General features: G+C 37.4%; 1 protein-coding gene across 2 annotated transcripts; it reads left to right on the top strand.

Moving 5' to 3' along the window:
- Nucleotides 1-254: 254 nt before the first annotated feature.
- Nucleotides 255-25158, top strand: cers2a (ceramide synthase 2a). 2 transcript variants are annotated; one of them, XM_066675217.1, is made up of 11 exons: nucleotides 255-744; nucleotides 10894-11070; nucleotides 11532-11649; nucleotides 13288-13406; nucleotides 14487-14544; nucleotides 14626-14676; nucleotides 16020-16112; nucleotides 16777-16905; nucleotides 21353-21459; nucleotides 21628-21781; nucleotides 23545-25158. In XM_066675217.1, exons 2-11 carry the CDS (start codon nucleotides 10898-10900, stop codon nucleotides 23698-23700), a joined length of 1158 nt encoding a protein of 385 aa, XP_066531314.1. In that variant the 5' UTR covers nucleotides 255-744; nucleotides 10894-10897; the 3' UTR covers nucleotides 23701-25158. The 2 variants fall into 2 exon arrangements, with proteins under 2 accessions (XP_066531314.1, XP_066531315.1); XM_066675218.1 differs by lacking the exon at nucleotides 255-744 and adding an exon at nucleotides 5105-5138.
- The last annotated feature ends 1105 nt before the right edge of the window (nucleotides 25159-26263 follow it).

Here is a 26263-nt window from a genome sequence, read left to right as displayed (position 1 = left end):
CCCCTTACATGCAACAAAGCCTAATGGAAATTCAAAAGAGTAGAGTATAATCAATGCAGACTGTTATGGAACCACGAACATGCAGGTACTAAGAAAAAAATGTAGTGGAAAAGCACCATAAGTCTCAGTAGAGACATCTTGCCCTTAAGCGCTATGTTGTCCACGCCTCCTTCGACGTATTCGCCAGAAGAAGGAGACCCCGCCCTGTACTGTCCAGCTCCTCCCCCTCCTTTCTTTCATCTGTGTGAGTGGAGATCCGTGGCGTACCCGCTGACTTCTACCTGACAAACATCTGTCCGCAGCTTTTTTTTTTTTAGATAAATGCGTGAATTTAGAAAAAAAAAAACACAACGTCTTTCAGCACTCGTGAAACACCGCTAACGGTCAGTGGTGTGTTTCGTTTGTAGAAGCAGACAGGAATGCCGTTATTTATTTGCTGAATGAAGCCGAGGAGACGGAGTGAATCGTGGAGGAGGAGGCTGAGCCCCAGCGGTTAAGGTCTCAACGCATTAACTCCCTTTTGAACCCGGTTTACACTCCCGCACTTTGGGTAGAAATGAAGAGCACGGCCTGGGGAGGTGTTGGAGTCGCCGGTGGTGACTGTTGAGTTGTGTTTAGTCGTGGTTTTTAGAGCAGTACGCTTGTGTTTTATCTGCTCTCCTCCAGTATATTTCCCCCTCTCTGTGTGAATCACGAGTTCTCCCTCTTCTTCCTCTACCTGAACAAACACCCAGCGGAAGCAAAGTGAGTACCGTTACACCAGCATACAACACGAACCGCTGCCTCTCCTTTCCCTAGTTCTAAAATAAATGTACATGCTTTTGTGGCAGAACATGTCTTGTTTACTCCCACTTTGCGGGTTACTGCTCAGTTACTACTGAAAGGAGAGCAGTAACCAGTCGGTGGTGTGTTAAGGAGTGAGGCCTGTGTTAAAGGAACAGCGACTGATTCACAGTTGCAATGAGACTCGATAAAGCTGTTGTTTTCATTGGCCACAGAACTCAGAATTGTCTCTTTAATTCTTCCAGACACGGGGTAAAGAAACAACAAGGCTCTGAAGCGTCATTTTCATTGACATAGACTAGACAACAGAAATGATCTTTTAAAGGGGAATTACTCCTGTTTTCAAAAAATCTCTTAATAAACTTTAGAAGTGAAACAAGTCATTCAGTGCGTTTTGGTGGAAACTGTTTCAGTCTAGAGAGATTTCCCTCACTAACGATTTCTATGCAGAATTATTTACAGCTATGGTGATAGGAACCAGGAGGCACTGTGTCTACAACAAAAACATGGCCACTTACATTAACCCCATACCACCAGTGAACCCACATGCCTCCTGATTTGTTATATGCAGAGTTGATTCTGGGAAGTGGGAAATGTGGTGTGTCTGAGTAATGCATATATTCAGTTATAACATAGTATAAAGATGTTTTAGTTTTAAAACTAATCTCAGAGCCGTAAAGAACCACAATTAACATATTTACAATGAAGTTGAGTTTGCGTTTTCTCTGAGGAAGATTTTAAATAGTTCTTGAATAATAGTTAATGTCAGTATCACTGTTTGAAAAAGTGTGTTTTTCAAAGAGCAAAAGCTGCAGTTTTAATTTTAGCTTATATTTTCTTAAACAATGTGTAAAAATTAAATGGAGATATTTATCTTACCTTTAACAGAGTTGGAATAACACTGAGCAAACACTGCTTTGTACATGACAACTACAACAAAATGTCTCTCAGTGTTCAAAATTAAAGACAAGTCTTATTGTGAACATTTTATTTAAAAAAAAAAAAAAAGCCTGTCCCTTAATATGCTATTTAACTTGCAATAGCATTATTGGATTAAATGTTGAACTACATATTTTCTCTAATTCCTGCAGCCTTATCTATAACCAGTATGTAATTCTGACTTAGTTTTACTATGATAGAAAACGTCTCTTTAGTAGTGTTAAAAATGTGATCAAAAAATTGTAGGTGTTAAAAAAACAAAAAATATAAGCTTTAACTTTTTACTCAAATCCAGAGTTGGTGATATATTGTGATATATTCGTCCTTGCACAGGCCCCTGCTATCTCAACATGCATTTGTTATTGGCTTTGTTAATATTTAATTATTTAAAAGTTATTGATTTTGATGACAACACAAAGTGCTGCATGATCTATTGTTTACTCTAGTTACTGTACTGAGATCAGGAACTACTGATAAAAGAAATCTTTACATTTCTTCTGGGCAACACTTCCTCTCACAGTTCAAAAACACATTCTGGTAACTGTGCAAGTATCCACCTGTGTGAGTGTGTGAAGCCCTGGTGCCCTGTCCAGAAAGCTGTTTTGGCTTTGTGCCCAATGATTCCATATAGGCTCTGGACCCACAGTGACCCAGAAATGGGTTAAGTTATTAGAAGGTGAATGCATTACTGAATTGTGAACATTGAACTTTTAGCATCGCTTCATATACAACACCAACATGCAACTGCAGTCACTGCAGATTAACAGCACAGATAAGAGAATAAATGTTGTGGCAGAAGATATGTGGCCAGTTTGTATCAGTGATAGTGAAGCTAGCACTATCTGATGCAGAAATAAATGCATGCAGGGTAATGCATACACACCCAAGTTTAGAAAGTTCACATACTGGAAATAAAGGAAATGGTGCCACGTTTCTTTGTTGTATCGGCCATAACTTTATCTGTTCATTGTGGCCCTTTCCTTTATTAGGACAGAATCAGTTGGTTTAGGCAGGACTTAGCAGGATGGTTTTGCTTCATCTGACCCACTCTTGTGAAATTATACTGATCACTATGAACCTTGAAGGTACTTGCATATAATTCTCTATTTCTTTAATTCTCTTGTTAAAAGGATCCAGAAGTTTCAGTTTTGACTACTGATATAAGTGCAGCTAAAACCAAATTCATGGTGGTATAGACCTTTTGGTTGTCACCTGTTCTTTTTGTTGTTACCTCATTTTGAGAGGCCTGGACATGTTTCGTATCCAAAATAGTGTTGTAGTCAAGACTATTAGAGCCGAGTACAAGTCAGGACAGTGTTAACAAATTTTACAGAATATAAGATCAAAAAGAAGTAGCCTAAATGAGTAAAACATTTACTAAGTTGTAGTAAATTCTCCTTTATTATATGTTATATATATATATATATATATATATATATATATATATATATATATATATATATATATATATATATATATATATTAAATATTAGCATTATTATATATTAAACAATTAATATACAATCTTACAATATTATTCAGCCTACGGAAATTGCACCTCACCATGTGCTTTCTTTTGCAGCTGGCTGGAAATATTGATCCTCAGTTTCCATTATATTGAGATGTGGACGAAATGACATTGAGCTGAATGTTTTCTTTATTTTTTTTTTTTAAATGATTCCACATTTTGCAGACATTGTAGCCTAATGTAAAAACATGGCACATCTACTGGACAGAAACACAGACTATTGCTCACTTTATATTTTTCAGAATAAAGTGTTCATTCATTGCACACAGAACCAGAAAGGCACTGACCTATTAGACCTTCATATTAGCCAAACCAAGGACAGGTTTATTTAAACATGTAGAGGCAGAAAGAGCTGTTTTACTCAGTTTGAATGTACTGTTGATATTTGATTACAATGGATAAAGTTTTGCTTACAGAGACTACTGAGAGATGTATTGCACTTGGCTGGGTGGACTTCACTATAATTTATAGTGTCTAAAGCTACCAAATAAATCAAAGTTTACATCAAGGCAGCATTGATGATATTTGGGAAATACTGTTCTCTCTGGTTTGTTTACATTCAGAAGTACAGCACGTATTAAGGTAGAATTGTTTGTTTGGGGGGGGACTCTTATTTGCACGTGGCTGTAGATTAAATGGGCTGTAAGTTTTTATTCACCGTTTGATTTGCCACAGAAACTGATTTGTAACTCTAGGTGGCGCAACAGGTAGTGTCAATGTCACAGCTCCAGGGTCCTGGGGTTGTGCTTTTGAGCCCCGCTCGGGGTGACTGTCTTTAAGGAGTTTAGTGTGTTCTCCCTGTGTCTGCGTGGGTTTCCTCTGCATGCTCTGGTCTCCTCCCATAGACCAACAATACACTTTGTAGGTGGGTTAGCTAATCAAAAATGTCCATAGGTATGAGTGAGTGTGTGTCGTCCTGTGAAAGACAGGTGCCCCCCACTGCCTTGCACCCAGTAATTCTGGGAATTGGATAAGTGGTTACAGTCAATTAATAAATGATTTGCTGTCTGATTTTCTACTGGGTTTTTATTGGTTGTCAATTTCTGTAACATATTAGATAATTAATTATGTATGTATGAATGATTTGTAACTCTAGATGTTTAGTTTTGTAGCTCTTTTGGTCTGTGATTATTTACTTGCAGTTAACGCTCTCCAGAATTCACCTTAAGTAATCTCATTCGAAATTCAATATTACTCACCTGTGGAGCAGGAATAGAGCAATACCCTCTTCTCAGTTCATGCTTTTTAAAGTTTGGAGGTTTCTTCATTGAGTAAAATATTCCAGATACCATTTCTCTGCTATCTTTTCTTTCATATCAGACTGAGACCCTATGGTATACCTATTGACAGACACTGGGGCATAACACATTAGAATGGTTTCCATCTCGCAGTCACACTGGAGAACAGCAAATGGTGAGGAAACTATGCTGTGAATATCTTCTTTAATATAAGCATACTTATTATCAACTGCATGCATTTATTATCACACATTTTCCTCAAGCATATTTAATTGGTTAATTATTTCAAAAGAATAAATTATGACTTAAATGTCTGTTTACAGGTGGTACATTGTCAGCAGACACAAAAACAACTCTTAGATTTCTTAGAACTGGAGGTTCCAGGTTTCTTTCACTTTTAACTAAATTTTAGCTTCATAGAACCAGTGAAATTTGCCAGATTAATTACCTCTGTGGCAAGAAGTTCACTGCACATTAGATTTTTAGCAAGCTGACTTCTTGTCAAAATAGCGTGCAAAAACCTAACCCTAAAAGGAAAACACCCTTTACAGAGTCATGACACAAGCCCTCACATTGTTCTTGTGGTCTCTACGGCACAAACGGAACACAAGCCTACTCAGGATTGTCTGTTTTCTTGCATGTCTCAGAGAGTAAGTGGAATATATTAATGGCTGCTAAAATTGATTATATAAACATGGCATAATTCTGTCTGTATCTATTTGTGTTATTTTAGAACCAGTGACGCGGAAAACCTTGAGCAATTCTCATTAGATCTACATTTATGTTATGGAGATATTCCCTGGTAAGGGGTTAGGAGTGACTATGTATGGACTATGAGAGGAGTAGAAAAACAGTGTAGATACTAGGTATCTTTATTGGGCCATTATGAGCACGGAATGCTGAATTGGTCTCTAAATCCAATAGTATAAAACATTTAAGCAGCTGAAATAGCACACTCACACTGTAAGATTGTGCTTCAGCTGTGTAGTTTAGTTTTTGAACGGTTTGAAGTGCTTCAATTGAACATGGTTAACATGGTTCAAAATATAGTAATTATATAGCAAATATGTTTAATCTATTTTAGCCTGTACTCAAAATTTGTGTCTGTGTTGAATATGTGGTGTTGCAGTAAGGTTGTATTGTGCCATCTCTTCCTGTGAAATTCGTGATGCAACAAACTACCACATGACTAAGTGTGAGGAAATCTATGTAAAAGGAAAATATATGTTTAAAGGTTTGTTTCACCTAACTTAGAATGAAACCTTTGAAATACCTGTTCATATTATCTCATTTACTTAATATTCACTGTAGTGCAAAGGTGGTTTATAAAATAAACCACCAATAACACCATTAGGTGTTTAAAATAAATAGTATTTTGTATCTCATCCATGGTTGTACCACACTGATTTTAATATAAACACAGAAAAATAGTTATCTATTATCAGTAGTACATAGAATGTGTAAGGACAAAAACAAGCCCCACTTCAGCTTTGGTTTTGGTTACCTAAATCCTCAGCCGACGGAGTTTGCAAAAACAAACGCAGACTTCGCCAACAAGGCTTCCATTAGAGCAGGCAAAGTCCACTTGCAGGCTCTTAAACTTTACCCATCAGCCATCAACCATGCCAGTGTTGATGTGTCAAGTATGTTTCTCACTGGCGTTCAGTTGAGACTGTCGCATTTACATAGTTTTAGAGATTAACAGAAGGAAAAAATACTTTACCATTAATGTGTGGTAAAGACCATAAAGTGAAGGCAAAACACATTTTTTTAAGAAAAGCTTTGATTAATTGTATAATGAGCTTATTGCTCTTGTTTTGTCAGCTATTTTTAGGAAAGGGATTAAGATTAGAAGTGTAAAGCACTACACACAAATACAGAAGAAACAGGACCTCCTGAGTGGATTACCCTGCTGTGTGTTTGTGAAATATTCAGAATATGAATGTAGGTGCAGAGTTTAACAAGGTCAACACTTTCAGTGGAGGTGGCCCACCAGGGCCGGGATTGTGAACCCCTGGACTCTTGAGCAGCAACAAACCATAGCATGTACTAACTGTCAGACCCGTTCAAACATCAGAATGAGAAAAAAGAAAATCTGTCTACCTTTTAATGAAAAGCAGCCACAGGACTACTTTCATTTAACTTAATTGTGAGGCTTACAATTTGTAGACTGCATTCCAGTTGTGTACCACACATTGATACTATGTAGTACATACTATGTACCAAAGTGTGAGTTTGGCAGGCTAGTACCAAAAAGTTAACATACTACACTCCTTCTTACTAACAGAATATGATGAAGTGTTACTATGTCGGCACACGGAATACTAAGCTGCAACACTGCCATTGTTTTCAAAGGCTGAAACTCAAATATCTCCCTCTACACTGCATAGTGCACAGTGTAGGTCATAAAATAATGATTTCTACAATAAAACAGTGCCTTGTATGTTATATATATATAAGTTATATAGTATGTCCATATAAGACTTTTCCAGACATAAGAAGTATTCCTTTTCCTGTTGGATTTAGGGGCAATGGTGTCCAACATTACCATACTCAAAATCCTTACTGACTCGTTCTAAGTACGCACTGTGGATTTTTGAGCATTCTCAACTTTTACACTTGTAACTTTTTATTGCACTCTACATATTCAAACATGAGTTAGAAATAGTATTAAGGGCACAATTGGGATGCAGCTGTAGTTCACCTAAGCTCCTCCAGCTCCCCTCGTAATTCGAGTGCTGTTTATTACTATTTTCCACCTGAGACTTTACTTCCTGTCTTAATTCTTTTCAATAGACTCCAGTTTTGTGCATTCAAGATTTTCCTAACTCTGTCTCTACCTTTTCTTATCTTGGTCCTGCCCATTTTTAAACTCTTCTCAGATAACTTCTATTGTATGTGTCAGTATTGTCCACAGAGTGACAATAAGAATCTCTCTCTCTTTCTGTTCCGGCCAGCTCCAGGCAGCACTAATGACTACAGGTGACAGTACTGGCATTCAGGGGGTGCCAGCCAATGACTGTGGCCGTGATGTCATGCTGACTTCTCAGAATGGCTCCATTGATGGAGTCGGCCTTTAGTGGAGCCGGTGGCCGATTGGCTCAATATGTGCCTCTCAGAGTGCAAGGACAGGAGGAATTCATCTAGTAGCCTTCTGCTTGTCTTATATTCAGGGGTAAAAATGTACCTCATCTGTGTTTTTTTTACTTAAGTTTTTTTAACTTCTATTTCTGTGTCTGCTTTATGAAATATTTATGATTGGGATTATTATTACAAGCATATATTTACAGAGCTCAGATATTTAAGAATGCTGCTGTAAATAATTTTGCTAAAAAGCAGAATTTATTTGCATGCAGATTAGTTTCAAATTAGTACCAAATAGCTGTGTTATTTTATATATTGGCATTAAAAATTAAATTGGGCCAGACTAAAACAGAAATAAGGTATATACAAGCTAATGCTTTTTGGTTCACTCTTCAAAATATATTTAATGGTAGAAAACTTTACTCAAGGCCAGAGTGTTGATTAGGTGCCTTGTGTAGAGCTATAAACTTTGTCTCTCAGTACCTTACCAAAGCAGAGAAAAGGTTTTCACTAATTCTTTAACATATACACAGATAATTTATAACAGTAACTCCACATCCTTTTTTTCACACACAATGTCCATTCTCTCAGCTCCACTTTGGTTAATAGTCCATTTATAGGTTCACTTTGTAGTTGACACTCATTCCCACTAGTCCTTAAAACAAATATATGTCTGGCAGCTCAGGTCTGCAAGAGAAGATTTCTGCGTAATATTAGGAATCATAAGAAACAAATTTCCATATCTGCAGGTAAAGTGTCTTTATGTTTATAAAAATCAGCTGCAGGAAATTGGTCACATCTTTCTGTGATATTAGCAGAAATCAGATCATTGCTGGACTCAGAATTTTCCCATTATTTTATAACCAAAAAGCATGTTTATCAGATTACTCACAAAATATGTAAATGCACTCAGTGATGTGGTGGTGGTGTGTTAGCGTGTGTTTCTCTGGTTTGAGTGGATCAGACACACCAGAGTTGCTGGAGTTTTTAAACACTCTGTCTACTCACAGTCCACTTGTATATGTAAAGTCAGAGAGGGTAGCTCCTCTGTTGCTTCACATTTTGTGTGGGTCATCAGTGGTCACAGAACGCTGACTCTATTTTTGGTTGGTGGCTTATTCTCAGTCCAGCATGGACAGAGGGCTTTACTCTACAACTCTAACAGCACTGCTGTGTCTGATGCACTCAGATCAGCACAACACATTCTAACAGATCGCCAACACATCAGTGTCCCTTCAGTGTTAGGAAAGATCCACTACTCGCGTCATACTTGCTCTGTGGGGGTCTTGACCATTTGATGAACAGGGAGCTAACAGTGTATGCAGAGCAAAAGATAAACTCCATTCTGCAATCGTAAAGCTACAAAATGAACATGTATGGTCAGTGGAGCTGAGATAATGGAAAGTGAGTATACAAACAAAGAGATGGTACTATTGTTATTGCAGATTGGTGTATACATTTTGTAATAAAAAAAAGTTAAGCACCAACTGTAATGCACAGTGCCGACATCCAGCCTGGGGCTTGGCTGAACAATGAGGTGCCCAAACAGGAGTATCCTTATTTGAATATATCCCAAGCCAAAAAAAAAAAGTGTAGTCTGCTGCTGTTTACTCGGGCATCTAAGCCCTAGAAGCTTTTATTAAGCTGCTGCTTTTTGTTTGTTGGGAGTTAATGATGTTGCTAATCATTTTAAATTGAGACAAGCAGGTCAAACTAGATTATTCCCAGGTCATGGTGCTATTAAGTATTTTTTTTCCTTCTCTTTTTTACACTGTAATAATGTTAAGTCACGAATTAGCAGATAACAAAACTGGTTTCAGGAGATCATTCACGTTAGATCTTCAGCGCTTTATGGAACTGGTATAATGGACCTTAAAGGCTGCCTTCAGATTATTTTGCTCTTGTCTCTCGTTTCCTTACAGAACCAGGTTTTACTTTATAACACTTGGCTTCTAGAAAACCAGTACATTTTGTGTTTCCTTTGAATTTTTGAAACCTTGGGTTTGTCGTGATTTGGGGTTTATCCAGGTAAACTGTATTTATGAGGGCCTTTTCAAATGTCTTGAGCTTAAGCATTTCTCACTAGTCAGCTAAAGAAATATTTTACCTCCTGTTAATATCAGGCAATGTGGATTAAAATGTCTGATTATATGTTAAATGAGGACAACTATGACTTTTTCCTGTCCCCATTGTTTATCCAAAACAAGTGCAAATTTTTATTTCAAACATAAAATAACTGATTTACTAATTTTAAATGTGTTGACAATATGTAGTTAGATTATTAGAATAAAATTTGAAATAAAAGGACAACAAAAACACAGTTCATTTAGATGTTACCAATATGATTTTAGTTCAGGGTACAGGTTTCAAAATATTGTCAGCATTGTGATGAATAGCAAACTGCAAAAAGCTCTGACACTAAGACAATGCTTTAAAGCTTTATAAACACCAGAAAAGATGTGTTTTATTAAGCTATGATACTCCAGTAAGTACTCTCCTGCTCCTTCTTTGCTATTAGTAGCATGTCAATTTTAAATTAGCATAGTGGCAACTTGTGAAAATGTGAGCTAGCTTTTCTTATAATATATTGCTGGAGCACAGTGAAAGTCGAACTGAGGTTGATTGGGGAAATAAAAACAAACATGAGGTGAAGATGCAGAATACAATTATTAAAAACTCAATTTTTTTTATATAAAAGTATAGTAATTATATAGTAATGTAAACTCAAAAGTTACGCTTTCAGTTGCAATTTTCAAAAAAAGCAGATTAAAATGAAATTTTGAGTTTATATAACAATTTTTTTTATTATTTGCTGTGGTGCAACAGGTAGTGTTGCTGTCATGCATCTAGAGGGTCCTTGGGTTGTGTGGTCATTAAGAACAACTTCTTATTTACAGTGGCAGCCTGGCAAAAGGCAAAGCCTTTAAGATACATAACAAACCTATACACAACAAAAACAACAGAAAGGGTCTTTGCAGAGTTTGGTATGTTTTCCCTGTAACTTTGTGGGTTTCCTCCACATGCTACAGTTTCCTTCCACAGTCCAAAAACACATGTTGGTAGGTGGATTAGCTACTCAAAAAAAGGGTCTGTAGGTGTGTTTGAGTGTGTTTTACCCTGCGAAGGACTGGCGCACCCTCATTGTGCCCAGTGATTCCGGGTAGGCTCCGGACCCTAAATTGGATAAATGCTTACAGACAATGAATGAATAAATGAATGAGTTGCTGTCTGATTTCGACTGGGTTGTTATTGGTTGTCAACTGCTGTAGCATTTTATAGTGATGTAGAAATGCTAATCAGGTCTTCTGTCCAACTCTGCAGCACTATGTTGTCCAGACTGAGTGAATGGTTCTGGAATGAGAGGCTATGGTTTCCCGTGGGTTTGGGCTGGGCTGACATTCAGGATCGTGATGGTCGCACCTACGCCAAAGGATCTGACCTCTGGGTGACCTTGCCCATTGCTCTTGCATTCCTCATAGTACGGCAGATCTTTGAAAGGTTTGTGGAGACCAATATACATTTTGTCATATTTGTCAGCATTAACATTTTAGCGAAACAAGTTCTGATGGTTAGGAAAAGAAAAAAAGTAAATTAATATATATATATATATATATATATATATATGTTTCTATATTCAGCTAATATTTGGTATAAAATTCATTTAGCATTTAACATAAAGCATTTTGTATAGCACAAGTAACATTTCATGAGGATTCAAGTAATGGGTTGCCCCTTCTGTTGGTGTTTTCAAAAATGAATAAAAATGCAAATGGTATATTATGCCAAATGTCAGCTTGCTGTCAGGTTATTATGATTCTATGCTTTGAATTTGGGCTGTAATGTTTAAAATATTTTGGGGATTTTTGAAGACATTTAAAGAATTACAAATATACTAAGGAGAATATTACAATTATTGGTCTGGTAGTTTCACAAAATTAACAATTGAAATGCTTTTGTAGGACACTGGCACTTTGGCTGGCCTCATTGATGGGGGTGAAAGAGAAAGTACGAGTGCGGGCAGCACCTAACCCAACACTGGAATCTTACTTCTGCTCTACAAGTAAACATCCTGCACAGGTATGGAACATTTCTACATTAACCTCACTCAACTGCACAATTATGTTGTACAGTAGGGGTTCTTTTTCACAGTGCAACCCCATATTTGAGGTAAGCATATTTTATGACCCTCCAGAGAAGATGGATGAATATGAAGATAAATATAAGAAAGAACTGTTGAAATCAGCCGTTTTAGCACTGCACAATTAAAGACTGATTTGAATTTATGTGTACATGGGTAAAAACAGCACTACGCTAATTTTATTGGAGCCCCAGTACAGAAAAAACACCCTCAAAATGAGTTTTTGTCATAGTGTTGTTTCATATTGCTGTTTTTGCTCAATGCATTTGAAAATGGCTGTGTCTGTTGCTCTACTGTCCAAAATAATATATTTTTTACATTATTACTAACCATCATTAATTTATTACAAATTGGTCATGCATCCAACTCTGGACCAAGGTCCACCATTTGGTACTAAAGCCAAAATGCCATAAAGGATAAAGCCAAAAGGTTTATGCTTCTGATCACTAGGCCTGGAATGTTGCTGGTTTATGAATTTTAGTGTTACAACATCAGTTAAAAAGGACTTACTTATTAGCTAAGTATTGATGCATTAAAGCATCATATTTAGTTAAGTAAATACTTTGTTTTGAATTTTAACAAGCAGGCAAACCCTCATTAGACTTTCACAAAATTATATGATACCTGAAAATATGTACCGTATTTTCCGCACTATAAGGCGCACCGGATTATAAGGCGCACCTTCATTGAATGACCTATTTTAAAACTTTGTCCATATATAAGGCGCACCGGATTATAAGGCGCATACAATAGACGCTACAGTAGAGGCCGGGGGTTACGTTATGCATCAATTAGATGGAGCTGCGCTAAAGGGAATGTCAACAAAACAGTCAGATAGGTCAGTTCAACTTTATTAATAGATTACAACCCAGCGTAGTTTAAGGTAAAACATGTAGTGCAATGTTAATTTACCCCACATAGTGGGGGGAGGGGAACTTCTCCTCGATTCAATAATAATAATAATCACAATATAGTAACACTCAGTGCAAAGCGATAACAATATATCAATAACTCAACGTTGCTCAAACGTTAAAATCACACAACACACAAAATAAACACGTAAAGCTCACTTTACTAAGTTATTCCTCTATTCCCGTGTTCTTCTGCGTGACTGATCGCCTTGAGTTTAAACTCTGCGTCATATGCGTGTCTCTTAATAGGAGCCATTTTGGGGTCTTTACATAAAAAACAAATGGAAATGAAATATATATACCGGTATATATCCAGCATGCACCGCGCGCGGAAGAAAATGAAGTAGGCGGCTGCTTACCGTAGTTGCGAGACCTGGTGTGGCTCAATATTGTTCCATATATAAGGCGCACCGGATTATAAGGCGCACTGTCGACTTTTGAGATAATTTGAGTTTTTTAGGTGCGCCTTATAGTGCGGAAAATACGGTACTCTGATATATAGCAAAGTCTAACCTATACTGTGTATATTTCACATAGCATTATTAAGGTCAGATATTGTATTCCATATTGTTAGACTGAGTACTGTTACTTTATCTTGCAACCATAAACTGAAGTCTTTCCTTCGTGTGTGTTGTGTGTGTGTGCGTGTATGTGTGCTCGCTGCAGAGTATAGTTGAGAATTTAAGTAAACAAACAGGCTATTCAGAGCAGCAGGTTCAACGATGGTTCCGGAGGCGGCGGAACCAGGAGAGACCCAACCAGCTCAAGAAGTTTAGAGAGGCCAGGTACACACACAAGCTCACATGCTTACTCACTTACTCACTCTAAAATAAGATGATGTCCAGACGTAGGACAGCCTCATGTTTTGAATTAGACATTTCTCTTGTAGCTCTATTTCTAAGTGCACTTGGCGCTGGAATTAAGCTTACTCATAACACAGATACATCACTAAAAACATGCACGAATATTCGCACAAACCTTACATGACTTTACACTACAGGCCAATGCCAGTATAATTCAAGATATTATTGAGCATCCCTAGTAACATATGTTACTGAAAGCAGTTGCCCCATATGTGAACTTAATGCTTATTTGCTATACTGAGCTGTAGTATCTAAAATCCCAAATTATATATTTAGCACAAGATAATGTCAAATTTTATATTCTTAATAAGCTTAAAACCTGCTTTTGGTCTTTTCTAAATTATTGTTCTGATATTGGACCAATTAATTAATGATGGAATTCATTTATAATTATAGCTATAGGGAATTACCTTTTATTACGGATGAGGTTTAAAACAGCAAAATAAAGAACTGACAGATACCAAGAATGGCATGAAAAAGTGTAATTAAGTGAGTAATGTATTTAATATATAATAATATAAAATGTAATTATTATTTCAATAATTTGATTATTGATTATATTCACATGTAACACCTGTCTCTGATATTTCAGTCTTTGTTTTTATAAACCATTCAGTGCAAATTAGACTCTATGAAGGCTAATGTTGTTAGCCAAAAAATGACATATGAAAATATGATGTCTTTCATGATGTATGGAACTCATAAAAAACACAAGGATTTTCCTCAGAGCTTGAAAATTAGTATTTGGGGGGGGGGGGGAATAATTCCTAAGACATTGCATTTCATTTTACAATGTTAAATTTTGGAACACTCATTAACACCGAACTGGAATTTTGCATGGAATATTTGCAAATCCGTAACCCACCTGTAACCAATGGCAAAAGCCTTTTCTAGGCCATGATGCATTCAATTAAAGTAAGTCTTGTAGAATTTTTCAATGTGACTTGCTACATTGTGGTTCTTGGGCAGACTTACCTGAGCTGAATGTGCATTCTTTTACAGTTGGAGATTTACATTTTACCTTCTTGCTTTCCTTGCTGGCCTGGCCGCACTCATTGACGTGAGTACTTTTAATACATATTGTGCAACATTGTAGTATATTAATGTTTGGATATGAAACTATGAATCTCTGTGTTTGCAGAAACCCTGGCTGTACGAAATGGAGGAGATGTGGAAGGGCTTCCCAACACTTGTATGTTTACACCAATGTGGTTTTGTCTTGAACTGCACTAAGCTTGTATAAACATATATATGATCACAGTAAATACAAAAATAAAAACATATATAAAACAAATAAGAAATGTAGGTGTGAGTGAGTTTGAAGAAAATGTTTTGTTCAGATTCTCCTTGATTTCATGAATTTGTTAAATCAACAGCACACATTATTTAAAATCATTATTTATTAACTTGTAAAACTAGGTATTGGATGATAACCTCAAATAATACGGACTGCCACGAGGAGAGTTTAAAAAGTTAAACCAACACATTCGTACACAGAGTATCACACTTACTGGAATTATGTTATTTGGTTTTATTCTAATGTTGGGCATCATTTGTTGTTTGTTTTTAGCAAATAAATACTTACTGCTCAGATAAATAACTTTTTAAATATCTGGTGCCTAAAATTTTTGAACAGTACTGTATATAAATAATAATAATGTGTATGTGTGTGTGAATGTAAATATCTGTTCTGTAAAGCCTGTGTTGTGTATTTTAATTCCAGTCATGTTTTAATAACACGCTATACAGCTACTAGGTGAGCTAGGTTTCTTTTCAATTCATACCATTGTAGCTTTAGTGCCAGCATTAAATAGAAATTTAGCATTTCCTAGAGTTGTGCCATAAAAATGTCCTATACATTTTTAATTATTATATTTTAATATGATATTAATAATAAAATAAAAATGTTACATATATTCAAATATTTGACAAACAAACAAGGGGGATATTTGAAATTATCTGAAAGCACTTTAACAGAGGAACCTGCTTTCTGCAAACAGATCTATTGGGACCTACAGATCCTGGGCCCATCAGAAAGTGTGCTTTTATACCTTATTCTATGAGCAGAGGGTTATGATTGTGCAAATATATGGCCCTCATGGGTCCCTGAAAACTAACCTTAGAGAACTGATTTACATAAACTTGGCACTCCAAAAAATATAATCCTTTATTCCAGGAAATTGGCTAGACCTGTGTCTAAAACTGTATTCCTTAATCTTGGACCTAGAGCAGCTCTGCAGTGAATGGTGATAGCCTGCTCAAACACACGCTTATTGCTCTTGTTAAGCTCTTGAGAGACGTGATAATTAGCTGAGTGTTTTTGAGCAGAAGGGACACTGACACGTGCTGAGTAGGATTATTCTTGGAATGGGATTGAGAAACTGCGTCTAGAGCTTGGCTGAATAGATTGAAAGACTTTATTTGATCTCGATAGGCTTTTGGCACCTAATATGCTTTTAAAGGGGTTAATCTCTCTCTCTCTCTCTCTCTCTCTCTCTCTCTCTCTCTCTCTCTCTCTCTCTCTCTCTCTCTCAGACTCTACTAACATCTCAGTATTGGTACTATATGATTGAACTGGGTTTCTACATTTCCCTTCTGTTCAGCGTGGCATCTGATGTGAAGAGAAAAGTAAGTACCTCACACAGCTTTTTTAATTATCTTCAGAAGGTGTGATTCCGGTTCTTCATCTTTTCATTGTTTAAGGTATTATTTGGAGTGCACAAACTAGATTTTTAAAATAAAGTGAAAGTACAGTATAAGTAAAGGTTTTAGACTTAGATTTTAGGCCCTCTAGTGGTCTATTGTTCTAACAGTTTAATCATGATCTAGGGTGCAGAGATGTTTGAGGATTTGCATTTAAATGGCTTATTTATTTATTGATTGATTGATTAAGATGTAAACAGGCCAGAAATGTTCCAGGATGCCCCATGCCCCCAATTACATACACTATATTGCCAAAAGTATTCATTCACCCAGCCATAATATTGAATTCGGGTGATCCAATCACTTCCACTGCCACAGGTGTATAAAACCAAGCCCTGTTTCTACAATCATTTGTGAAAGAATGGGTCACACTCAGGGACTCAGTGATTTCCAATACCTTGACTGTGTAAATAAAGCAGTCATAATTGCAATAGGCATCGATCATAAGCAGTAATCAAGATTCATAGTGAAATGGGAACAGCACAGCATAAGTAAAAGTAAAGAAATCTTTGTTTTATGTTACTGATAAATTTTATCTTCTAATATTTTCTTTTGTGCTTTTTTTTTTTTGTTGTTTTTTGTTTTTAAGGACTTTAAGGAGCAGATTGTTCACCATGTGGCCACCATCCTGTTGATTGGCTTCTCCTGGTGTATGAACTACATTCGAGCTGGAACACTGATCATGCTGGTGCATGACGCCTCCGACTATCTGCTCGAGGCATGCAAACAAAATAATCATGCATTCACACAGACATATTCTCATAAGTATGCCACTGTCTTTGTTATTGTAAAACCATCTCTTAACACCACATGCTTTCGACCCTGGTGAGTTTCCATGTAAGTGCGGATAAAAAGCAATTTTATAGCATCTTGAAATGTAACAGGTTGATGATATATACACTGCTCAAAAATAACACATCATAGATCTCAATGAATTACATTTTCCAGTTGAAAATCTTTATTCATTACATAGTGTAATGCATTGAGAACAAAATAACATAAAAATGATCAATGTAAATGAGAATTCTTATCCCATGGAGGTCTGGATTAGGATGCATCGTAAGGAACCCAGGGCTCACTGCACCAGCATATGGTCTCACAATAGGTCTGAGGATGTCATCCTAGTACCTAATGGCAGTCAGGGTACCTCTGGCTAGCACACTGAGGGCTGTGCAGCCCCCCAAAGAAATGCCTCCCCACACCATTACTGACCCACAGCCAAACTGGTCATGTTGGAGGATGTTGCAAGCAGCAGAACTTTCTCTGTGGCTTCTCCAGACTCATGTACTGTCACATGTACTTGGTGGGAACCTGCTCTAATCCGTGAACAGTACAGGGAACCAATGGCGACTCTGTCAATGTTGGTGGTTGGTGTTCTCTGGCAAATGCCATTCGCCCTGCATGGTGTTGAGCTGTTAGCACATGCCCCACTTGTGGATGTCGGGCCCTCATACCACCCCATTGAGTCTGTTTCTGACAATTTGTGCAGAAACATCGTTATTAGTGGCCTGCTGGAGGTCATTTTGCAGGGCTCTGGCACTGCTCCTCTCCTTGAACAAAGAAGGAGGTAGTGGTCCTGTTGCTGGGTTGTTGCCCTCCTACGGCCCCCTCCACGTCTCCTGGTGTATTGGCCTGTCTCCTGGTATCTCCTCCATGCTCTGGACACTGTACTGACAGACACAGCAAATCACTTGCCACAACTCACATTGATGTTCCATCCTGGATGAGCTGCACTACCTGAGCAACTTCTGCGGGTTGTAGACCCCACCTCATGCTATCTCTAGGACTAGCACTGACAAAATGTAAAAGTGACCAAAACATCAGCCAGAAAGGAAGAGAACATATAAATAGTCTGTGGTCACCACCTGTAGAACAAGGTTGTCTTGCTAAATGCCTCTCATTTCTACCTGTTTTCTGTTCCATTTGCACAACAGCAGGTGAAAATGATCCACAATCAGTGTTGCTTCCTAACTGGACAGGTTGATTTCACATAAGTGTGATTGACTTGGAGTTGCATTGTGTGGTTTTAGTGTTCCCTTTATTTTTTTGAGCAGTGTATAATGGAACCACATGTATGAAAACATTCCTAAAGCTCAAATTGTGCTGTTCATGTTGCCTTTTGTGTTAGTTATGTTAAAGTGAAGCTAAATCAAAGCAGACACTATTTTCTGTAATCCTTAGTGAACATATTACAACTTTGCACAGTAATTACTTTGCCAAGTGTAATGTGTTTCATATTATTACCGTTTAATTTGAATATACAAAATAGAAAGAAAATGTTACTAACGTAATTAAACATTTTGAAAAGTCAAACTGCTGCTAGGTTAGTATTGACCGCTAGTATATTTACTGCAATGAAATTACTTTAACTACACTTGACATACAAACCGGATTCCAAAAAAGTTGGGACACTAAACAAATTGTGAATAAAAACTGAATGCAATGATGTGGAGATGGCAAATGTCAATATTTTATTCGTAATAGAACATAGATGACAGATCAAAAGTTTAATCTGAGTAAATGTAACATTTTAAAGGAAAAATATGTTGATTCAAAATTTCACAAAGTCAACAAATCCCAAAAAAGTTGGGACAAGTAGCAGTAAGTGGCTGGAAAAAGGAAATTGAGCATATAGCGAACAGCTGGAAGACCAATTAACACTAATTAGGTCAGTTGATAACATGATTGGGTATAAAAAGAGCTTCTCAGAGTGTCAGTGTCTCTCTGAAGCCAAGATGGTAAGAGGATCACCAATTCCACCATTGTTGCGCAGAAAGATAGTGCAGCAATACCAGAATGGTGTTACCCAGCGTAAAATAGCAAAGATTTTTAAGTTATCATCAACCGTGCATAATATCATCAAAAGATTCAGAGAATCTAGGAGAAGGATCCGGGTACTGAAATGGCCAGCCTGCAGTCCAGATCTTTCACCTATAGAGAACATTTGGCGCATGATAAAGAGGAAGGTGCGACAAAGAAGGCCCAAGACGATTGAACAGTTAGAGGCCTGTATTAGACATGAATGGGAGAGCATTCCTATTTCTAAACTTGAGAAACTGGGCTCCTCTGTCTCCAGACGTTGAGTGTTGTAAGAAGAAGAGGGGATGCCACACAGTGGTAAAAAATGGCTTTGTCCCAACTTTTTTGGGATTTGTTGACGCCATGAAATTTGGAAACAACATATTTTTCCCTTAAAATGATACATTCTCTCAGTTTAAACTTTTGGTCTGTGATTTGTGTTCTATTCTGAATAAAATATTAGATGTTGGCACCTCCACATCATTGCATTCAGTTTTTATTCACAATTTGTTTAGTGTCCCAACTTTTTTGGAATCCGGTTTGTAATTCTACACACCCCTATTAAAATGGCAGGTATTTATAATGCAAAAAATAAAAACAAGGTAATTTCAGTACATTTTCCACATTTAATGTGATTTAAAATCAGTGTAATTCAAATGGAAAAACAACCTGGAATCTTTTAGGGGTAAGACAAAAAAAAGTCTTAAAATAACATGGTTATTATGCACACTCTTAGACTAATACTTTGTTGAAGCACCTTTTGATTTTATGCCAGCATTCAGTTATTTGAGTATGAGTCTTGTCAGCTTGACATGGCAGTCGTTGTCCACACTTTCTTGCAAAAGTGCTTCAAATTTGTCAAATCTGTCAGGTCATCAGATTATCAATTGGATTGAGGTCTGGGCTCTGGCTGGGCCATTATAAAACTATGATTTTCTTCTGGGGAAGCCATTCTTTTGTTGATGTGGAGGTATGCTACCAAACCATAACATAACTTCATCAGACCATAACATCTCCCCAAATGCTTTTGGCAGAGTTGATGTAGGTCTTTGCAAAATGTAGTCTGGCTTGGATTATTTTTCTTTGAAAAGGGCTTCTGTTTTGCCACCCACCCCACAGTACTGACATATGAAGAATACAGGAGATTGTTGTCACTTGTAGTACACAACCAGTACTTGCCAGAAATTTTAGCTGCACCTTTAAAGTTGTGACAGGCCTCTAGGAGCACACTCAGATCAGTGCTGTTCTTATGCTTTTGTAAATTTTGTAGGGATGTCCGGTCCAGCACTTCATGATAAACTAATGGCTAATGTTATTTCAACAATGACATGCTTTTTTCAGACCATGGCTTTTGCTGTGAGATGCAACTAATTAAATATCAGCAAAATCCTACTAACGCAGCTGGAATAAATATGGGTTTAAATACTTTAATTGATGACAGGTGTCTACTACTAATTTACATGAGTTTAAGTGATAGGTTAATTCTTAAATGTTTGCCTCTTAGCGCTGGGATCTTGGGTTCAAGTCCCATCTGGGTGGAGTTTCCATGTTCTCCCTGTGTCTGTGTGGGTTTCCTTCGGGGTCTCCGGTTTCCTCCCACAGTCCAAAAACATGGAGGTTAGGTGAATTGGCCTCTCTCCTGGTGTGAGTGAATGAGTGTGTATGTGAATGAATGTCTGTATGTGTGAGTGAATGTGTGTGTGCCCAGATATGTATTGGCGCTCTATCCTGGGTTAAACCCTAGTGCCCGATGCAGTCCTCCAGGTGGACGGTCGTTCCTGGTTGAGAGTACGCTGTGCACGTTTGGCTGCTCGTTTGGCTTCTCGCCAGTGTGTGTGGATTGAATGTTGTGTTGATTGTAAAGCATCCTTGGGTTTCTAGAAAGGCGCTGTATAAGTGTAATTTTAAATTAAAAAAAATTTAAATATCCCGAATTATTAGAGGTTGTGCACACTTATACAACCATGTAATTTAAGTTTCATATTTTTATTTTCCTTTCTAGATGATTTCAGATTAAAAAAAAAATGCCATTTTAGCTGGGGCATGTAGACATTATATATCCACTGTATCTACAGAAATAAGTACCCAACTTTTATGTAATATGTTACAATAAAATATTAAAAATTACCCGAATATTTTGGGGAAAAATATGATTTTAGTGAATATATTAAGAAAATCATTTGAACAGTAAATGGATATAAACTTAAATACCCCTCATGATTTTTAATATTGCTATTTCCTTAAAGTACAAAATGAAGCTATTACAGACACTATCTAGTGCTGACATCTGGTGGAACACTGAAGCGATAACACTAGAATATCTCACTATTTTTATTTCTCTCTCTCTCTCACACACACACACACAGTCAGCAAAAATGTTTAACTACGCTGGCTGGAGAAAGACATGTAACTACATCTTCATCATTTTTGCTGCTGTGTTCTTCATTACAAGACTTGTCATCTTCCCTTTCTGGTGAGAAGTCCAATTCCATTGAATTTCAACTACTTAATAAAAGCCTTTTTAAAATTCTTTTAATAATAGTTTTGAACAATCAGATTTCATGGAAAGAATATTTATTTAGTGTTATAGTACTTGTTTAATAATTAATGTATTCAAAATTTCTCTTTCTCTCTCTCTCAGGATCATGCACTGTACTTGGGTATATCCAGTGACCGTTTATCCTCCATTCTTTGGTTATTATTTCTTTAATGGGCTGCTATTTGTGCTCCAATGTCTGCACATCTTCTGGTTTGTGCTCATTCTGCGCATGGCCATCAAGTTCCTCCCTGGCAATGTAAGTCAGTCTCTCTCTCACTCATTTTTGTTTTACATGCTTGTTAAGTAGCTTATTTGTTCACATGTGAATATAGACGAGTTCACAATTACATCCCTATACATTCTGAGAGCCAGAATTATGTTAAAAAGGAATAAGAGGCAAACCCAGAAACAAGTAGCATGCTCCCAGGTAGGGGGTGAGAACCTACCCCAAAACGAGTTCAAATATCTAGGGTTCTTGTTCACATGTGATGGGAAATGGTATAGTTTGGCTGTAGGTTAGGTGCAGCGTCTGCAGTAATGCGGTCAGAGAGAGCTGAGTCATAAAGCAAAGCTCTCAATTTATCGGTCAGTCTACGTCCCCACTCTCACCTATGGTCATGAGCTCTGGGTAATGACCGAAAGAATGAGATCGTGGATACAAGTGGCCGAAATGAGCTTTCTCAGATGGGTTGCTGGGCATACTCCAAGCTCGGAGTAGAGTCACTGCTCCTTTGTGTTGAAAGGAGTCAGTTGAGGTGGTTCAGGCATCTGATGAAGATGTATCCTGGACGCCTCCCACTGGAGGTATACCAGACACGTCCAACTGGAAGGCGGCCCCGGGGTAGACCCAGGACACACTGGAGAGATTATATCTCCCGGCTGGCCTGGGAATGCCTGGGGATCCCCCAGGAGGAACTGGTGGAAGTTGCAGGGGACAGAGATGCCTGGGCTTCTTTGCTTGCTCTGTTGCCAACATGAAGATTTTTAAGTTATCATCAACCGTGCATAATATCATCAAAAGATTCAGAGAATCTGGAACAATTGCTGTGCGGAAGGGTCAAGGCCGTAAACCTCTACTGGATGCTCGTGATCTCCGGGCCCTTAAACGTCACTGCACCTCAAACAGGAATGCCACTGTCAAGGAAATAACAGAATGGGCTCAGGAATACTTCCAGAAAGCATTGTCAGTGAACACAATCCACCGTGCCATCCACCGTTGCCAGCTGAAACTCTACAGTGCAAAGAGGAAGCCATTTCTAAGCAAGCTCCACAAGCTCAGATGTTTGCACTGGTCCAGGTTTTTTTTTAAATGGATTGTGGCAAAATGGAAGACTGTTCTGTGGTCAGATGAGTCACGATTTGAAGTTCTTTATTGAACACTGGGACGCCATGTCATCCGGACCAGAGAGGACAAGAATAACCCAAGTTGTTATCAACGCTCCGTTCAGAAGCCTGCATTACTGATGGTATGGGGTTGCATGAGTGCTTGTGGTATGGGATCCCCCAGGAGGGGGGTAGACCCAGGACACACTGGAGGGATTATATCTCCAGGCTGGCCTGGGAATGCCTGGGGATCCCCCAGGAGGAACTGGTGGAAGTTGCAGGGGACAGAGATGCCTGGGCTTCTTTGCTTGCTCTGTTGCCAACGCGACCCTGAAATGAACAAGCGGAAAAGATTATGAGGAAAAAGAGGCTCCCTGTAGCGTTATGAAGTTGTATCCTGGACGGTTAGCTATGTTGGAAAGTGGGCTAATGTGTTTAGAAGTCAATCATGACCATAGCCCTGATTTCTGATTTGTCTTAATCCGATTTAAATACATTAAAATGAAGGGATACTAACATTACACCAACACTCGACCCATATCCTGCTTTGAAAAGAAATAACTGGGGCATGGGCATGCTCATTAATTTAAGGCAGATATTTGCCTTAGTTTTTTTCACTGTACATATTTTCTTTATTTCTGATTTTATAGTATTTAATGTTAATTTTTCTGTAAACAATATCTTTCTGTCCTTTAGCATATTGTGGAGGATGAGAGGAGTGACAGAGAAGAGACAGATGATTCAGAGGAGGAGGATGAACCAGTGCAGAAGGAGAGATCAACCAAAATAAAAAATGGACCCCTGCAAAATGGTCACTCTTCGTCTAACAACAACCACCGAAAAATGGAATGATGGAGAAGAGAAGGAAGGGTGGACAGTATAAAATATGATGTGGTTATCCCTAGCTGCCTATAGCGCATACACATGTGCGTGCGTACGCACGCACGCACGCACACACACACACACACACACACACACACACACACACACACTCCACATATTCCCCACATGGGGGATAGCAGTAAACAGATGAAGGGGAGGTCAGTGAAGATAATACAGTTGAAGAACTGACTAACACACACACACACACACACACACACACACTCACTCACACAAAATATACCAAGACTTAGAAGGTGATCTGTCACATACTTAAACACTAATCCTAATACTCCCAGAAAACAAACCTGAAACAAATAACCATACATTTCCTTTTTTGGACTATGCACTAAAATGCACTAAATTCTAAAAGCCCTAGTTAAGTGTATGCCTAGTGCCTAAAATTTCAGATTTTCAAAATATGTGCATAATTCCATAGTTGAGAAGTAAACAAACTCAGAGTAATTTGATGTGAATTTGCTCTTTGTAGACAAACTTGCTGATTTCTTTCTAGTGGTGGTGATCTAGAGAAAGCATGAAACAGGGATGAATATGTGTACTATAATACAATATAATGTAATTTAAAATCATGTACTAAATAACCAAATAGACAAGTGAACATTTTGAGATTTAAAAATAATGGAGGACACTAAGATAATTCTTAAATATATTCTTTGAGTATTATATTGCATTGCAGATCTGCCAACAAGGAATTAAAATATATATTTTTATACTTATCTCAGAAACATTCTCTGGGATTATGAATTGTATTTGTAATCACTTAATATAATAACTTTTTGTGAGGTAGCTTCTTTGCTTTGGACCTCTGGTTCCCATCACCAGCCATCATGCTACAAATTTCTCTACAGCAAGGAATTTCACATCAGAACACTCTGGATAGTTTTGTTTACATCTTAAGTATTTTATTATGCAGAGATACTGGAAAATGTGGAATTCCTCTTTAAAGGAGTACCCCAGCATTTTAAGGTAGTGTCTATAATATATAGTGTATGATCTGAAACTGCAGATTGTCTTCTGTTATATTCTATTTATTTTGATCTAAATCAGCTTTTTTATGTCTTACTTTTCACACCAGGTCTCAGTGCAACTTTTTCTACTCTTCCTTGTACTTTCATGTTGAATCCATTAAGGGTTGAATATCCCTGCTAACTTTAAATGATCATCTGAAAACAACTATTGCTACTATAGAATTACTTGAAGTGTCGCAAATGCACTGTTAAATTCTTGGCTAAATTTCCATGTCATTCCAATACAGTATCCCCCTTATCACCAAGTGGCCTTTAGCGGAGTCTCCCAGCACATTCTTAGTGCATGCATGCATATACACATAAGCGTACAAGCTCTTTCTCTCTCTCTCACACACACACACACTGCCAGCAACCCTCATAACTGAACTTTCCTTATCTCACTTTGCACTATTTTTATATATATATATATATATATATATATATATATATATATATATATATATATATATATATATATATATATATATATATAATACAGCCTACTGTTATTATATATTAACACTGCCCTAAACATTACCTTCTAGAAGTTGGTTCTAGAGAACAACAGCAATCCACAGGTTAGAGTTTTCCCTGATAAATCACGTATGACTCCTCTATTTACCCATTCAAGCTCTGTATAAATATGTGCTTGTGTACACTGAAAAACTTTGACTGTTGTGACCTTCAAGGGTTCATCTACAGGAACTTTAATGAGGGAACATACTGTACTTTTTTTTTTTTTTATTGCATTTATTTCATACATTTCCTCTCCAGGCATTTTATTTTGATTTTCGTTAAAAAAAAAAACAAAAAAAAACAATAACAATAATAATAATGTTTTCCTCCTGGAAAGAGAATGTAGTGTGTCTTTAAATTTTTGTTGTGCCTTTAAACGTATGTTTACGTAATCTGTTTTTTTTTTATTGAACAAAAACATACAGGATCCTTTTTTTTGACAATGTAGCAACTGTTGCTAGGTTGGACAAGCTTTTTACCAAAAATAAAATTCAACTTGATACAGTGTAGTCACTGCATAATATTGAGTTACACAATTAGTCCAGTCTCCAATTTTTTTTATTATTTGACATCATTTAAAAACACCACATTTACTCTGTGTCAAAAATGTAATGAAAGGGCCAATTGAAATCACTCAAAATGACTTTTAAAAATATTTATATTAGCTTGTATTGAAGAGTCAGAGATTTTTTTAAAAACACCAGTGTAAAGCTTGTCAAATATTGGAACTGTAGCTCTCGGGGAAGAAACATTTTGTTGGCAGAGCATAAACAGGTTCATTACGTGATGATTCTGACGTATTGAATGAGGGAAAACCATAACCTGTGCATGGCTGAAACCCTCCAGGCCTGCAGGGTTTGGCTAAGTTGAACCTTTAGTGCTGCCATGACATCCCACCATGGGAGCAACCAGTAGCTAAATCGCCAAATGTTTAAGCGTCCTGTCTCTTTGTGTGACAACTATTTTGGTTGTCATTTTCTATTGCCTAATGT

Source organism: Hoplias malabaricus, chromosome 6 (genome assembly GCF_029633855.1).
Source record: "Hoplias malabaricus isolate fHopMal1 chromosome 6, fHopMal1.hap1, whole genome shotgun sequence".
Lineage (NCBI taxonomy): Eukaryota > Metazoa > Chordata > Actinopteri > Characiformes > Erythrinidae > Hoplias > Hoplias malabaricus.
Note: the sequence above shows the minus strand (reverse complement) of the source record. Positions and strands in the feature narration are given on the sequence as shown.